General features: G+C 40.7%; 2 protein-coding genes across 2 annotated transcripts in view; one reads left to right on the plus strand and one right to left on the minus strand.

The window, feature by feature from the left end:
- Positions 1–5,874, minus strand: part of LOC124555706 (protein FRG1 homolog) — a 39,800-nt gene extending 33,926 nt beyond the window's left edge. The window contains exon 1 of the mRNA XM_047129711.1: positions 5,704–5,874. Within this exon, the coding sequence (XP_046985667.1) occupies positions 5,704–5,765 (62 nt within the window). The 5' untranslated portion in view covers positions 5,766–5,874. The remainder of the gene's footprint in view (positions 1–5,703) is intronic.
- A 52-nt stretch (positions 5,875–5,926) lies between these two features.
- Positions 5,927–18,466, plus strand: part of LOC124555705 (39S ribosomal protein L37, mitochondrial) — an 82,546-nt gene continuing 70,006 nt past the window's right edge. The window contains exon 1 of the mRNA XM_047129710.1: positions 5,927–6,179. Coding sequence (XP_046985666.1) covers positions 6,004–6,179 — 176 coding nt within the window. The 5' untranslated portion in view covers positions 5,927–6,003. The remainder of the gene's footprint in view (positions 6,180–18,466) is intronic.

The following is an 18,466-nucleotide window of genomic DNA, read 5'->3' on the forward strand; positions in this document are numbered from 1 at the left end:
AGTGTTACGCCTACATAACTTGCTAAATCTTAAGAAACATGTTTTCCCTACTGGCTGAGATGTGACTAATGGTTCAGAATTGTGACACAGACAGTTATTCAGCTTTAAGATGCCATCGTAGTCACAGAAGACATCAAGCATGAAGGGATGCAGGTGGTCCAGAATAATAATGTTCACATAATCCACAGCTCTCACAGATTTCATGAAAGATAAGATAAATGCACCCCCCTGGCACTGACCTGATGTAACACAAAATGTGATTCACCAGACCAGGAGACATGTTTCCACTTATACACATTCCAGTCTCAATGATCTAGTGTTGATAGTATTGGATCAACATGCTGTGGGCTTTATATTCAACAATGACCACAGAATGGTCTGTTCCACAGCACTTTTGCCTGCACCAGCTTTTCTTGCCAAATCTGCCACAGATTGCTGCCTGTCCTGCTTTACATTGTTGGTAAGCCCCCAACCACCACTTCCTGTTATGAGGTGTGAAGTCCAACACCTTGCCACCTACTTGTGGTTTCACCATCCTTCAACCACTTTCCATGGATGCTCATGACATCAGCATGTGAACAGTCAATCAGCTTTGCCACATCTGAGATATTTACAGGCACCAGGCTATAAAAATCTGCCTTTATCAAAGTAACATCTGTTAGTGGACTTCCCCATTTCCAGGGTACATTGTCACTAGTATGAGTATCCATTCCCCTCTCGTTCGCTTATATACTTGCCTTGCCACATGACATGCTCACAGTGTCACCAGGAAGCACTCAGTCTCAAAGTGGGTAGCACCCATGATCACACAATGAAGGCTTTTACAACCAGTTGCCTTAGTTGCTGGTGAATCTTCCAGGTAGTATTGTTGTGGTCCATGGAACTTTATAGTTCTTGACATTTCGCCCTGAGCTGCGTTGGACATCTTCAGTGATGCTCTTAGTTGAGTTCTATCTTTGTCAAGGATTATCTTTACTGACCATGTGAAAACTTCTGATGTGCCCCCTTTCATGGTATTTATGTTGTTCTCCAACATCCGACTCATCATTCAGCAAGACTCAGTGGTACCAGGAGCACCTCTGAAGTTTTCCAACGCAGCTCCGGACAAAACATCAAGAAGAAGAAGAAGAAGAAGAAGAAGATTTCCTGGGCCATGACCATACAACCCAGAAAATTCACTAGAAATTAGTTGGTCATGATCTTTTGGCTCATTACTGTGTATCATAATGAATACATGAAATTTAAGAAATATCATGTCATATTAACATTGTGTTAAGCAATTTCTTCATTACATTCTTGTTGAATGTGAGTAATGACATCTAAAAGAAATGTGTGTCATCAGTATAGAAGATATCAATGTGGAGAAGAAGGTGACTGGTCAAAGGAAGAGTGAGAAATAGGATAAGATAAACAGATGATATGGAAGGAAGAAGACAGAAATAGAAAGGGATGAGAAATGTATGGATAGTTTACAATGGGACACGTTCCCTGTTCACGAAAAAGAGAACAATCAGGGCATGCTGACATGAAAGCTATGCTGACAATAAACATATTAAGCTTTCATCTCCTCCTGAATGAAGAATGGTTTTGGATAAAATGAAAATTACACAGTAGTTTCTTCCACAATTGTACAGCTGAAATGGAGGAGGGGACGGGGAATGATTTAATGTTTCGCAAAGGTACCACCAAGTTGCTGGACATATACTGCAGTTACGGAACAATACGTATCTGATGTGCAAGGACAGATACTGAGGACACCGGTGACCAAGATACCAATGAAGCAAGTAGAATGTATGAAAATCACATCAGCCATCCATTCACATCCATTACTGAACATAGGAAGGACTGACACGAACAAACAGCCAAATGTTACACCCGTATCTGACACAGGCAATCATAACTAGCTAGTTGCTGGTACCATATTGGATATGTCCAGCAACTTGGAGTTTTCACTATTTGTGCTGTGCTGAACTAGGTTACAGTAATAAAGATAAGGCAGGGATAGAGTCTGGTTTCATTTCTGCTTAATTTGAGATAATATTTTTTTCTAAATCCTTGGATTGTGTGTATGCAAGAGAGAGGTTTCCTTCATGTCAACAGTTAGTTCTTCACAATTTACATGCTCATCCAAGATTATCCCAATATATTGCTGGTTCTTTGGTATGCCATTAAGAAGCATTGCAACAACTGTTCACAAAAATGTCTGCTGACCAATTTTGGGCATGATTTGAAGATTACCCATCACTTTTCAGGGTTTAGTATATGACCCAGGTTACAAGCCCATCACCTTACTGACAAAAGCCACCATTTGTACCTGATACAGCAGCAGCAGCAGTGTTCTTGCGGTTGGTGCTTAGATACAACTACGTGTTGTCAGCTTATACAACTGATGGTCACAAGAAAGAAGCAGATATCAATGATATACAATGAGAAAAGCAATGGACCAAGGACTGAATTTTCAAATAAGAAATCCAAAACATTTTGTAATGGCACTGATTCTGCTAGGCATGATGCACCTTGGAAAGGATTGGGGGGGGGGGGGGGTTACAATGTCATAAATTCCTTTGGTTACCTGCAACAAGCAAAGCAGCCTCCCAAAACTGATCACAGATTTTGGTCTGACGTGACAATGGGAATTATTCTGTGGTGTAGAATAAATTTATTTCATATTACCTCCAGTTCTTAATCAATACTGTGCATCATGCCACTGATGGATTGTTCAGATAAAGGCAACCAAACTACAATGTCCACTGTCATTCAATCCTATGGGTATGAAAGCTGGTTCTTGAAACATTTCTAGTACACTTTCATGAGAGAGTTGATGTCATCTTCAAGTGTCTGCCAGTTGATGTTTTTCAGCATCTCCATAGTACTCTCCCGTGGGTTACACAGATCTATGATTATTCATGCTGTCCTTCTCTGAAGACATTCAGTATCTTATGATAGTCTTATCTGGTATGGGTCTAATACACTTGAGCAATATTCTAGGATGTGCCACATGATATTTTGCATAAATCCTTTGTAAACTGACTGCATTTTCCCAGTATTCTACCAATGAACTGCAGTCTGACACCTGTTTTACTACGACTTTTTCTTCATACCACACAAACTGTTACACCAACATATTTGTATAAGCTGATTATTTCAACTGCAACTCATTGATATTGCAGTCATAGGATAATATAACGTGGAATAAATTTGTTTCATGTTTCCGTCAGTTCTTATACAATGCTGTACATCATGCTACTGAGGGATGGGTAGACTGATTGTTGGGAAGAAGGTAACCAAACTGCAGTGTCGACTGTCATTCAATCCTTTTGGGTATGAAAGCTGGTTTTTGAAACATTTCCTGAGTTGTCTTCAGTGAGAAGGGCTTTTACGCACACAATTTTATGTTTCTGAACACAACTTTGAAATCTTATTAAGATCTGACTATGACAGAGTGCTTAATTACAGATAAATGTATTATCTATAAAGAGTCTGAGGTTACTGTTAATACTGTTTGCCAGGTCTAGTAAGGGTTCCAACACACTTCCCTGGGGAACCCCTGAAATCATTTCTACAATTATTGATGGCAATCCATCCAAAATAACATGCTACATCCCCCTTACCAGAAAATCCTAAACCTAGTCACAAATTTCACTTTATATCCCATATGATCTAACTTTCATAAATAAGCGTTGATGGAGTCAAGTCAAATGCTTTTTTGAACTCAAGAAATACTGCATCTAGTCGACTGCTTTGATACATGGCTTTCAGGGTCTCATGTTTTCGGAATCCAAGTTGGTTAGCATGATGAGGTCATTTAGGTTGAAATACCTCATTACATTTAAGCTCAGAATACATTTTTAAGATTCTGTAACAGATGGATATCAAAGCTACTGGACAGTAGTTTTAGATAGGTGTGATCTTTACTTTCCAACTGGTGGGTGCAATAAAGCAAATGAACAGAACTGCAGTTCACATGAAGGCTGCTTTCGGAATCTATACAAATTCTTACACAGAAATGACCCAATTTTCAAAACAGTCGTACACGAATAAATGTTCAGTAACTGAAAAAACTGGAATAACCTGAAGCTATAACTAATCATTGTGATGAGTGGTCCAAAGACATAGAATAAACTGTTAGTTAAGAGAGTAGTTTCAATTTTTTTTCTTCGTGACGTATAGAATATAGTATGTAACAGGCATCACATGACAACCCATGAATTTTTCTCTATAAATACATAATTAGTTGATTGTTAACTCAGCAATGCTTTACCCTTACAATTCCCCAGTTTTCATCTTGTATAATGTTTATTAGGAAGAAACGTGCAGTCTTCTTAATTAAGTCAGTTCTGAGAGAGAGAATCTATAATTTTAGGCTTCACAAAATAATCTTCAGTTTTGCTACCCACATGATCAATCAGTGACTGGATACTGTTAACACAGTGAATGACGTCTGCAAACTAAAGTGCACATTTATGGGCACGACGAAATGCTTTGCTCCTGGTATGACATTGGCATTAATAAAATTTTGATTACTTTATCTTGATATGTTATCTTGATGCATGCTACACAATAACTAGTGTCAACATGACTTGTGGAGTAGCTCTGTCCACACAACATTTCAAATCAGTTGCACTCAGCGCATTTTCCTCCTAACTGACAGACCAGAAACTGTACCGCTGCAAAATTATTCATTTTATAATGTTTACTACCAACATAAATACCAGATATCATAGCAAAAGAAGGATGTTTCACATGAACAATTAAGTATGAGAAATTTTTGTGAGATAGGTGCAATGCTTGTTTATTGGTGACCAAAAGAAAGTGCGAAGACAAATGACTTGTATGTTTCAAAGGAAATACAAGTTGGTTTTTACTGGAGGTGAGACATATGCCCATTTGTCTTGGAAATGCAGTGAGTGGTGGCCTATGGCCACACACTAAAAAAGTTAAAATCCAATGTTTCCTGGAAAGCAAAAGTGATTTTACTGTTTTCATTGTAACAACATGTGGATACAACACACAACTTCTGAATTAACTGGGTAAACAATGTAGAACAGGCATGGAATGCAAAAGAAAGAAATCCTCTTTCATTACGGCAACACAGATCCCCACAATTCTGCTTCTGGATCTCAAGTATGAACTGCTGAAACAGCCACCTTATTCCTCAGATCTGGCTCTAACTTCCATCTATTACCAAGTCCAGGAAATTTGAAAATTCAAAATGTTTTGAGTGCAATTAAGAGGTTACATTGCACCTGCTTGTAGATGGATCAACAATACCGGTAACACTCTTCGGGTGGAATCCATTCACTTGGAAAATGTACTGATCTAACGAAGTATTATCTCACGAAAAAGTGCATTGTAACGTCTCTAACTTTTCACCTTGCCCTAACTGCTCCATCAAGTAACATCTCTCTAAACTAGAGGCTAGCATGTTCATATTTACTTTTTGCGCACCTTGGACAATATAGTATTTAACGACGGTATCGTCAATAACTACAGAATATAGAATCATCAAATATGCAGAAGATATTCAGGCACCTCACTATACACGTATTGGGCACCATTCTAATGTGAAAATCTAAAAATGCTGACAATGGAACTTAATTACATGATACACGATGCAACATTGAACTGAATTACGTTATACCGTCAAGAGTAATTAGTCCGTTGCATACTGCACGTTTATATGATTTATTTCTTTACACTTACTTCTTTCGTTTCTCCCCTTTTAACACAAGCTTGCCAGTTCTACACATTTCATAATCCGACATAGCTGATCAGAAGACGAATACCACTCGCGAACACACTATTTTCGTTGACATGAAAATACACAGCATACACTTCAGCGCGTACGCCACAGATGTTCATTTAACCATTCAAAACAAACCAGTGATCTTACATGAAACAAATGACACAAGGAAAATTAGTCTCAAAGATTATACCAAAACATCAACAGTTTGATGCTTTTGTTGCTTCCTGAGATTTGTTTACACGAGAACACGAGTGAAGATGCGGGCAACCAGTTCTCTATTTCGACAGCATTTAGGATGGCACTTCAAAAGAAAATGGAAAATTCATGGAGCTAAAGTGATCAATAATACGCCAGCGGAAGAAGTATTAATATCTCTTGGAAAAACGGTTCACAATCCAGACGATATTCTCTACGAAAGGCGGCCGTTTCAGAAGTAAGTTATAAACTTGTTTGTTATTATACAACTTGTGGCTGAAAATTAAGACAAAGCAATGTGGGGATATGTCATTTTAGAAAATAATTTCGCCCCTTGAATGGGTTCCAAAATTATTGCAAATTGTTACTGAACCATTCTGTTAAGAATTGCAGATTTTGTAGTATCATACCGGCAACAGCATTGAGCTCGAATGAAACAAGTAGTGCCCCGCACCTACTTGTGAATATTGGCTGCGGTGACATTCAGAAATGTATCATAGCCTAAAGTCTAGGGTAGGAATTGGAGATGACAGTTTGGTTGCACGTTGTCGAATCTAACAAATGTGAAGTCGAAATAACGGGCTTGGCAATAGAATGACCTGTAGCATAATGTGAGGACCATATCTGACGCACTTTCCTTTGCAAATAAATAAATGTATTAGATAAATTTGGAAAAAGACTATTACATAATAGACAATTCTCAAACGAATATTTTGATTGATATTTTGTACATATATTTTACAAGCGCGCTTTTCAGGGAGTGGTCTCCTTTAATCCGAAAGTATTTACAATTTAAAGGAACTTTCCTACAACGTTTAAGCATAAATTATATTTGCTGCCCTTAAGTGTTGAGCTATGAACAATTAGTACATAGTTCCAGGTTATATCATTATCTTTGTTTATGATGATATCACACCTTGTCTTTAAAGTTTATGCCTTGTCATTAGTTCGAATCCAAAACTTTGGTGTATGTTGTCATTAGCTTCTGAAGGACATTTTAGTGAAATATTGAGATTGGATCCCACTATTTTCCTCAGTAAAGTGTGAATCATTTGTGTATGAGTTACTGTAATTATTTCCAGTGTTTTATTAATATTGTTGTGGCTGATTATTGAAAATGACTGGAAGGTGAGATTAAAAATCCTATATCTGCTCTTTGACTCCTACTGTCAGATAGTACAGAGGCGGCTGCTGACTTTCAGATCTCCATTTATGTGCAGGTCACCTCCAAAAGTGTAACTTGCCCTCAGTTCTTGAGATGTTTCAAAGGGTTTTCCAATTTAATGCAAGGAACTAGTGTAAACGCAATCTCCCCCACCCTCTTCCCCTCAATCCTCTTTTGCTGCAGTTGATCACATATGGATGATAAATATTTCATTTACTATGTGAATTAAAACTGGATTTAACCTGAGCACAGCAGCTTTCCTTCAATGCACAGGCTAGTGGGGATTTTTCATTTTTCCCCCTCCTTCTGAGGCATATACTTTATACGTATTTGTTATTTTAATACACATTTTCTTTTGTATTGCTGTAGGTTTGTTCATTCAGTGATCTCTGAAAACAAATAATAATTTGCAAAGCATTTGTACTGTGTATGTGCAACTGTGAAATCATTTTACGTAGTTGCACTGCCAAAACATTTGCCTTATCTTATTTGTAGTTTTGTCAAGTGAGTTAGTACAGTGGTCAGACACTAGACTCCCTTTCAGAAGTACAGCAGTTTCTCTTTGCAGACTGAATAGGGCTCAAAAGCATGTTTCTTTCAATATTACCACTATGTAACAAGATTTAAGATTTAACATAGTTACCAAAAAGAAAGAAACATTGTTATAAGAATTTTTAATCCCCCATCCATCTCTACCCCACCACCAGTGCACACATAGCAGGAAGTAAAGTATATTAATGACATAGTTACACATGTTGTAAATGGAAAACATTAATTTATACAGGATTTTCATTGTTGCTTATCTCTATTACAAATGTAATTCTTGCATTTAAGACATATATATACTTGAACTAAAACATAAAAAATATGCAGAGCAATGCTCAACTAAGGAGTAGATCCCAATTAAACAATGCTTTCTGTTTTTTCCCTGCAGGTAGAATATTTGAATTTCATTCTTATCTTCAGTTCAGAGAGTGTTTCGGTGCAACTCTTCATGGTATTCTATCCCGTGTAAGACTCTTTCATCTGTATAACTACTGCAACCCTCATCCATTTGAATATGCTTATAATAGTCAAACTTTTGTCTTCCTAGTGCTACATACTGAAAGAAGAAGTAATTCATTTCCATTTAAGGTACTTCCTTGGATCATTAAAAGATTTTATTCTTACTTTGAGGTTTGGAAGAAAAGCATTTAGTCCTACCAGTTGGTTGCTAGCCTAACAGTCACTAATACACCAGATAAAACCCACTATAAAGAGTTAGAATTAGTACTGAAATCCAGTCAAAAATGCTGATCTCCTGACGAGAATGGTATTAATATGCAAGTTTTTAAATTCAGTGACAGGACATTTAAGGAACAGTTGCTGAACTTTATGAACAGCATTTGAAGGGAAGAAACTCCACCACAAAGATGACATAAGGAACTTATCCCATTCCATGAAAAAGATAATGTCAGAGACTGCAGTAACTACAGAGGAATAAGCTAATTCAACGCTGGTTATAAAATTTATGCCAGCTTCATAAAATCAAAATTACAAACATTTTATGAACCACTGCTGGGAAAAGAACAGAATGGTTTCTGGAAAGGCATGCACAGTCAATATGTGAACCATAAAAATGAAAGAGTTCAATCTGGAAGTGCATCTGGAATTTATTGACTTTAAGAAAGCTTGTGATGCAGTTGATTGAAGAAAACTGTGGAAAAAACTTGACAGAATGCAACACCCTATCACACATCATAAAAGCAGTTCAGAACTTATACAACCAAAATGTGATGGCAATCAGAACCGGCAACAGCTATCAGAATGGAAGCCGAGGGGTCAGACAAGGATGTTGCCCCTCACCACTTAAACAGCAGTGAAGCTTGGACACATTGTAGAAACAATGAACAGAGACTAATGAGTATTTAGATGCAGTTTATGAAAACAGCTGGCTGTACACTGTGGGACAGGAAAATATCTGATGACACCATTAAAGATCTCAAAGTAAAATGAATCCTCAACACAGTACAGACCTTCTTGCAAAAACCATTTACTATAGATGAAGGCAGACTGAATCCCTAGAAATATCCTCAAATACCAACTCAGAGGCAAGGAGATGGACTGATGTGGTAAAAGCCCACAAAAGCAGAAATGACCAGACCTGTTGTATTATTTTAGGTTTAATAAAATGTGCTGTCCATTAAGCTATGTGAAAGAAAGAAATATATATAAAGTTCTGTTATTTTTAGCATAGTAATGTACAGTTTCTGTCCCACATGCATCCCAAAAAAGGACCCACAAGGTTGACCTGCATCCTGTCGCAAAGCTTTCCGTGGAAGTGACCAAGGGAAAAACTGACATAGTGGTGAAGCCTGATTCTGTGCACAGGCTGCACAAGCCTGCAGAAATGTTCAATCTCACTATTAGTTGAGGGCCTGTAGATGTGATGCCATTTCAAAGCCTTCTTATGAGACACACTCTAGAGTGATACATGCAGCAACTGAAGTAGGTGAGAATGCAACACTGGAAGGACGACCACTCAACATCTTTGCTCCTCCATGGCAAACCTCAGGACCCTCTGTGTATCATTGCATTCATCTTGCAGCAGAAGGAGCTCCCAGAGGAATGGGTTCAGCCCATCCCATTTGGACTACTGGCATGATTTTCCGCAAAAAGCAGGTAGGCAGACACAACCTCCTGCACTGTCAAAGAAAAAACTCCAGCAATGTCTGCTGCAAGGTTTCATCCAGTGTGAAAGTGAGAACCTCTATTCTATAATGGATTCTGCCCACAACTGCAAATGTGCATCTGCATTAGCATGCTGGGCAGTGGACCAGTAACAAATATCATTGCAATAATTACTGAGGGAGAGGGCCCAACTCTGCAGCCAGTGGGCTGTCTCATCAGGTATCTTAGAGCAAGGGCCAAATAAAGAAATCAGGGGCATGTGGCCAGTAATGAGTAGGAACTTTGCTCCATACAAAAAATGTGAAATTTTCGAATTCCAGAAATGATAGCCACTGTCTCCTTTTTCGGCTGTGAGTCATTACATTGCACTGCAGTAAGTCTTTTCAATGCATAAGCTGCTCGGTGCCATATGGGTCCCGATGAGACATATCAGCACCAGTGATTATTGGGATGTATCAGCAACTAGGGTTAATGGTTTACCCAATGTAAAGGATGCAAAATGGTGTGAAGCACAAACACAAACAGTGGCACAGTGGCTAGCACACTGGACTTGCATTCAGGAGGACAATGGTTTAATCCCGCGTCCGACCATCCTGATTTAGGTTTTCCGTGATTTCCCTAAATTGCTCCAGGCAAATTCCGGGGTGGTTCCTTTGAAAGGACACGGCCGACTTCCTTCCCAGTCCTTCCCTAATCCGATGAGACTGATGACCTCACTGTCTGGTCTCCTCCCTCAAAACAACCCAACCCCCACAAACACTGCTTGAGGGAATGAAAAGCGCATTGACAGCCCGCAGACTGCACGAATGTGGTGTCCTTTTGGCGAAGCTGGTTAAGAGGGTGGCAGATGTATGTGGCCTGGGAAATGCACTTAACATAATGAGAAATCTTGCTCAAAAGGGACTGGAGCACCATCAGTTTCTTGGGTGCCCACACATTGACAATGGCTTTGATGTGCTCTTCTGTAGAGATGAGGCCATCTTTGCTAAGCACATTTCCCCAAAAAAGCAGCTTTGGGGAAAAAACTACACTTTTTCAGTTTGCGGTGAAGAGCATTCTCCTGAAGGTATTGGCAAACCACCTTCAGATTTCATAAATGCTCCTCTTGCATGGAGTCTGTCAACCAGATGTCATCGTAGTACCTGACACAACAGAGAATGTCCTGAATCGACTGCTCCAAACATCATTGACAACTTCCTGGCACAGACAACATTCCAAAGAACAAGTCAGTAAACTGGTGAAGCCTAAAGAGGCTATTGAACACTAACTGCCAAAGCCCAAAGTGAAGCGGCGTCCAATGGCAACTGCAGGTATGCATCTCTAAGTTGATGCACGAAAAATACTGGCCTCCAACAACTTCACCAACCACTTCGCCAACAACTCCTCTGGCTGTGAAATTGGACACGAATCCCGAAGACATTGCATGTTGACTGTTTGTTTAAAACCGCCACAAATGTGCACAGCACCATCTGGCTTCTGAATTAACCCCAAAGGGATGGCCCAGTGGCTCAACAAAATAGGTGAAATGAGGCTGAAGTCCAGCCAACACTGCAACTTGGGCTTGACTTTGTCGCACATGGCAAAGGGAATTGGGTGGGCATGACAAAAGTCAGGTATTGCTGATGGCTTAAGGGAGGCATGGACCTCGAAATTTCCTGCCCAACCCAAGGCATTCTCAAACAGCTGCTCATATGACTGTAGTAAAGAGTCCAAATCGTGAAAGGGGATCAATTTAGACAGTAAATGGATTTTATCACCTATCTAGAAGCCAAAAACAGAAAAGGCATCTAACCCAAAAATATTTTGCATGAATGGTGAATTAACACTAACAATGTAAGTTGCTGTTCCACATACTTATATCATGCAGAGGCAGAAATTTGCCCCCTCAGAGTAATACATTATTTACTGTAAGACACATCTTGACATAGTGGTCATTGCAGTGCAGGGCAGTCCAAGAACTTGGACGTATCTAATTTAATGAGGGTGACAGGTCTTCCTGTAACTGCCTGAAACTCTGGTAGTTGCCCATCCACTACCAGCATTAGTGGAATACTGTGGGGCATTTAGCAGAATACTCTTGGGCAATTCTTGAGGGGCATCAAAGACAGCTTCTGAATCCACGGAAAACTCCGGTACCTCCTAGGACCATCTCACGGTTTGCCAACGGTCACAAACAGTTGCCAAATGGTCTTATTTTGTAGCATATTCCACAAGTAGCATCCATATGTAGGCAATCCTGGCAAATAGGCACCAAATGACAATTGTGGCAGGACTGCCAGTTTGTCCACTAAGCAGAAACATGTGAGGAAATGGAACAACACCAGAAATTCGAAAAATGTCATGAGTGGGTGATTACAACATTTCAGCTGACTTGCACCCACTGAGCACAATGTGTGCAAAGATGAGCAGTGCCATGGCATCACTCCACTCGAATTATCAGTAGTGTCAACACATGGAAGCTCAGTGGAAGGCAAGGCTGCCTGGCTCACTCCTTGGAGCTCCAGTGGCTGTTTATCGTACCCATCTAACTTGTTACCAGCCAGTTGTTGGACAGTGCATCTTTTGCTGCGGGCTTAAGTTCATGTGATTTCCCAATCTTAGGAACTTCAGCTGAGGGTGCTAACTGAACAGTCATGTTCCTAATCAGTGAGTCAACATAAGAGAAAGTTCATTGGAGGCACTTGAACCAACACTTGCACGAGGGACCTTGCAGGTTGGCAATCCATTACGCATATGACTGCTAGGTGCACTTGTTGTGTCATTTAAACTGTAGCCCTGCCACCAGCACATGGGTTTGGTGACCAAAATACTGTGCGAGGAACTGACAAAGTTCCTCAAAGTTAAGTTTCTCAGTCTCAGTAGAGAGCTTCAGATTCTGCACACTTTGCTGGGCAATAACAAAGTCTTAGCAACTGTATCTATGATGTGCCTTACTGACAATGCAGCAGGAACCCACACAGATAATTCTCCCACCTTTCCATGAGCTTGTTGAATCTGGCAAATAATGTCGGGGAATAAAGCTTCTCTGTGGTCGCCTGGGCTACCAACAACACAGTGTGAGTATGGAGTAATTCTGCATTCTGTTTGAGCAGTTCCCCCATCTACTCCTGCTGCAGCTTTTGTTGCTGTTCCTTGAGGCCCAGCTGCTCCTCCCAGCATTGCAAAAAATCTAGATCCATGGTGGCCACAGTGTAACACTGGAAAAAAAAAAGAAAAAAGAACTTCCTATGTCACCACTTTTGTATCTGCGTATGGCATGTCAGTGCCATAAACCACCACTGTTGGCACAAATGTAACTCTACTTGATTGTGGTGGCTCAACTCTAAAGCCACCGAGCAGAAATCCTGGAAGAGGGAACAAAACTCAATGTGCAAGTCAGAGATGAGCACAGAGCAAAATATAATGTGACCAATGCAAAAAAAATATACAGCTTAGCACACGGAACCCAGACAGCAGTGATGAGCAAGAGCCAGGTCCAAATGTGTTGATGTCGGCTTAAGAAGTGACTGGCTAGATCTGTTGCCACCAGTAAGAAGATACATGGATCATTGGCTCTGCTCTTATCATGCTTCAAATGCGCCCACCATGACAGGGCTTTGCATTATTCCGCTGCGATAACTGCACCAACTCATCTGCACCTACCTTGGTGTCCACAGGGATTGATACTAAAACAGGGATCTTTGTTAAATTACTGTGATGGTGCAAACCTCCATTTGAATTATAATAGGCTTCCTCAGTTATATGGGGCTCATCCTGACCTAATTTGTATTTCCCTTACTGTTTGTGGGAGCAAAACTGTATGGGTGTAACATATGGCAGCAATACATACCCAACAAATGAAGAGGACTTGATGTGGCTCACTGAAAGTAAAGTATCTGTTCAAAACAGACTGTCAAACAGTTACAATCTTTCTCTGATTGCCATTTTCACCAGAACAGAATCGATCTGTCAGACTAGCTTGAAGCTGGGGAGCTGTCGGACATCCATACAGTGTAACTTGCAAGTGCAGTTCATTTATTACCCAAGGAACCTTCACAACTTATCTTTGTTTCCCCATCCACGGAATAACATTTTAATAGGCCTAAATATATGTGAGGAATGAGGCCTTTTATATTCATGCAAAGAGCTAACTTAAAATTAATGTGGTGGATGTTAATATCTTATCTTCCAAAATAGAGAACCTTGACTTCTTAAAGAGGCTCGGAGTTTTTGGGGAGTTAATAACTTCATCAAAACAAAGTGCTCAGCATACACACCTTTTCTGTTTCTTTTTCTCACTTTTGTGAACAACAGAAAACTGTGGTCCCAAAAATCAAAATTCTTTCCTCTTCAGGTATTCTTTATGAATATAAGGAGTACCCATTTTTACTAAAGACGGCATTCCATTAAGACAAACTTTTATTTCCAAATTTTAAAGTGCATATGTCGGAGCATTGTGCTATATTGTTTTAATTTATTAGAATAATTGTTTTAGCTCTTACTTCAGGATCATACTGAACAGACTGAAACTTTATTAACTACTACACTAAAGAACCTGTAATGAATCTAGGAATATCCTACAATCACTTACGTATTGCTTCCAGACTGCAGAGACAAGATTAGACTAATTACAGCATGCACAAACACATTTAATCCATCATTCTTTCAGTGTTCCATACCTGAATGGAATGTGGAGAAGCCCTAATAACTGGGTACAATGGGAAGGACCCACTGTGATGCACTGCTTAGTGGTTTACAGTGTATTTTTGTTGATGTAGATAATACTGTGTGGGGAACATAGTATTGCAGATGAAAGAAGCAACACATGACCTTTCTTTTTTAAATTTACTATTACTTTCCCAACTAATACACAGTCACACAGAAATAGTAAATATTTTGATTGATCTCATATATAATTTGATGTGGTTATTAATGAGAAAGAACGTGAAAAGGTGACATCTATTTTTGATGAAATTAGGGTCTGTATCTGAAAAAAATTTCACATATAAATTTAAAGGGATTTCAATTCCATCCTGTTACTGGCATGAATTGCAGTTTGCAGTAATTGGTTACTGCAGTAACACTTATTCTTGAGTTCTTTTTGAAGAAAGAAATAAAATTTACATTCCAAACAATAAAAAAAAAAATATATATATATGCATTTTATTTCTCAAGTGTTGTACGTATTTCAGCATTAAATTCTGTAAAGCTGTATTAACATTACTGTAATGAGGAAGAGATCTGTTAACTGTCAACAATTTTTTTTAGGGGTGTACACCAGAAAAAGAGAACAAAAACTAGTTTTGAGAGTCTTTTGCATTCTGTTTAATAGCACAGTTCTTGGATAATAAGTCTCATCTAAAGCTTCAAAAACCTTATAATTTCTAGTTTTGCTTTTCAGTATAGCAAACAGGCTTTTTGCAGAATTAGCTGCATTGACAATGACAGCTCTGTTGCCCCTTCTTATAATCTAGTCATTTCACCTAATTTTTCACCGTTTCCAGAAAATATTGTTCTTCAGGTATCATTTCAAAAATAAGTATCAGATTTTTCAAAGTTTGGGTGTAGTAAGTCTGAAGTCACAGTGCAACCTACTCAATTTGCTGTAAGGGCTGATGTCTGACTGTTACCAGCACTAGAGGGAAGTGACAGTGTGCAAAGCTTTGTATTGCACAGTGGATTGGTCTGTGAGCACAACAGCGGCTCACAGATTGGCAAAGGTGTGACATGCGGACCCCCAACTTGGCAGTAAATGCAGGCCCCACTCTGCACAACGATGAAGTATTAAATGGAAGGCTTGATTCTGGTATCCCAGTCCACCAATTTTGACAGCCCGCTAGAAGGCATGGATGTAGACACCAGTTGCTAGGCAAGGCCCTTATAATCTCCAAGTGCTGCTGTCACTGCCACAGTACTATGTGCGGGCCAAGCCGGCCTATCGGCGCTCACGGTGGTCCTATAAAGCCGGCAGTACAGGGGCTCAGACTGCAGTTGTGTTCCAACAGTGCTCATTATTGTTTATCTATTCATCATTGCTCTGGTCACTGATAGTTGCTATGTCTTGGTACCCAATTTAGTTTTGTTCTCTGGTCTTGGTATTTTGCCGTGTGGTATGTGTTGTCAGTTGTCCCTGTTGTGTGTATCTGCGTTGTATTCGCGAGTGGAACAGGGTTGGAGGGATCAGATAGTGGTACCAAAAGTACCCTCCGCCACACCATTAGGTGGCTTGCGGAGTATGATGTAGATGTAGATGATGCCATTGGCCAGTGCGCTCTGGTCTTGCTTGATTGCAGTTACTAGAATTAGCGATGAGGTAAAACATAAACAGTGCATTCTGGATGCAAAACTTGTACAGCTCATGAACAGCTACAGCAACAGCTGCTCCCGCAGCAGCAATTGCAACAGCAGTTCCAAGAGCAGTTCCAGCAACAAACCGACTTTTTGCATCAGGAAATTCAGCTTCTGTCAGAACGATTACAGGTACAATGTCCATGACCCGCCCAGACTGTGGTCATCTCCCAGGCAGAGTCCAGCCCACCAGCATTTCTGCCGTTTAACGACACCAAGGAGGATTGGGACACATATTGGCAGCAGCTGAAACAGTACTTTGTTGCTTTTCAGGTTTTTTATGATGCTCTCCAACGGTCGCTCTTCCTTTCTTGGGCCTCCACAGAGACATTTTTCTTACTTAGGAAGCTGGCTCCTCTCTCAAACCTGATTGCACTCACTTTCTAGGAAATGTGTTTGTTGCTGTCGAACTATTATTCACAATGGTTCCACTTGGTCGCATTGTGCCTTGAGTTTCATAAGTAGCACAAGCAGTCGGGCCAGTCTTATCACTCGTGGGTGATGGATTTGCGAGGTCTGAGTCATCGTCATGATTTCACCTGTGCCAACCCATCTTGCAAAACCTCATATGCCAATTCTTGGATTCACGATATACTGTTCAAGTGGCTCCTGATCCAGAAGTTCGCACTGCAGCCCTCAAGCTAGACAATCCTTCCTTGAATGACATACTGAAAATCTTGCACTCTTTCAAAATTGTGCAGGCAGCAAATGAATGTCTTATGGCCTGCTCCCAGGTTGCAGCGGTTCAACCACTACCACGGGGACAGAATTATCGCAAGCCTTCTTCCCAACAGCAGTGTCGTGATTCGTTACTTTTGTATATGTCAGTGACCTCTGAGCAGCCAGTCCAACTCCATCAGCGCAAACAGTTGGGTCTGCCTTCTTGTCCTGACTGTTTTGTGACGCACCAACATGCAGACTGCCCTGATCGCTGGGCACACTGCACCCATTGTGGAAAGGATGGACATCTCCAAACCGTCTGCTGCCAGGCATCAGGTCAGTCAAACCTCACTCCTAACTTGTATCATGGGACGGTTCATGAACCTCTGGCCATCATTCCACAGGGCGATCCTTGTGCCCCCATGTTATTTATTGATCTCACGATTGCTTGTCTGGACATTCGATTCCAAGTCGACGCTGGAGCGATGGTTTCCTTGGTCAGTCTCCAGACATATGCTTATCTGGGTTTCCCAGCATTTGCCCCACCCTTTCACAAGTTGGTTGCATATGGTGTCAGCTCTATTCTCGTCAGAGATCAGTTCACCACTACAGCGAGATGAAAGATGGTTATACAGCCACCAATGCTGTATGTTGTCAACAGTCATTCAGCTGGCAACATTTTCAGCCTGGATGCTTTCTCGCTGTTTGGGTTCTCCATCTCGGATGAAGTTCAGGTCATCTTGGACACAGTCCCCTTCCAGGCACTTGGCAACCTTTGGGCCTCTTTCGTGTGTCTGCTTGAGCCTGGCCTGGAGTGTGCCACCAATTTTGAGGCACATATTTCTTTACATCCAAATGCGGTATCCCATTTCTGTTGAGCATGTCCTCTTCCAGTTTCCTATACGGATGGCTGTTAAGCTCGAACTCAATTGCCTTCATGACACAGGGTTCGTGGAACCGGTCAAAACTAGTGCGTGGGCCACATGCCAGGTCATGGTCCAGAAGCCAAATGGCTGTCTCCAGCTTTGTGGAGATTTTAAAAGGACTATAAATGCCCAAGCTCTGGTGGAAACCTACCCCACATTAAGAGGACCTCCTCTCAAAGCTTGTTGGACATGAAAATAGATCTTGCTGATGCTTTGATCAGGAATTGTAACACATTGTTGTCATCAGTATACCTTTTGGCTCATACAAATGCAAGTGTTTGCCTTTTGGGATCTCTTCTGCTCCAGTGATCTTCCAGAGATATCTGAAACAGTTTACCATGTCCATCCCATCTTGTACCAATTACCTTGATGACTTAATTGTTACAGGTACTACACGCCAAGACAACCTACATAGCCTACACACCCTCTTTACTACATTGCGTGATGCAGGGCTCAAGTGCCATCTGTACAAATGCCAGGTTTTTCAGGAACAAGTGGGCTACCTTGGCCACTTGCTCATTGAAGAAAGTTCAAATGGCTCTGAGCACTATGGGACTTAACTTCTGAGGTCATCAGTCCCCTAGAACTTAGAACTACTTAAACCTAACTAACCTAAGTACATCACACACATCCATGCCCGAGGCAGGATTCGAACCTGCGACCGTAGCGGTCACTCGGCTCCAGACTGTAGTGCCTAGAACCGCACGGCCACTCCAGCCGGCACTGAAGAAAGTATTCAGCCCACTGACCATAATGTTCCACTCTCTTGACACTCTC

The sequence above is a fragment of the Schistocerca americana genome, chromosome X (assembly GCF_021461395.2).
Source record: "Schistocerca americana isolate TAMUIC-IGC-003095 chromosome X, iqSchAmer2.1, whole genome shotgun sequence".
NCBI classification, from domain to species: Eukaryota; Metazoa; Arthropoda; class Insecta; order Orthoptera; family Acrididae; genus Schistocerca; species Schistocerca americana.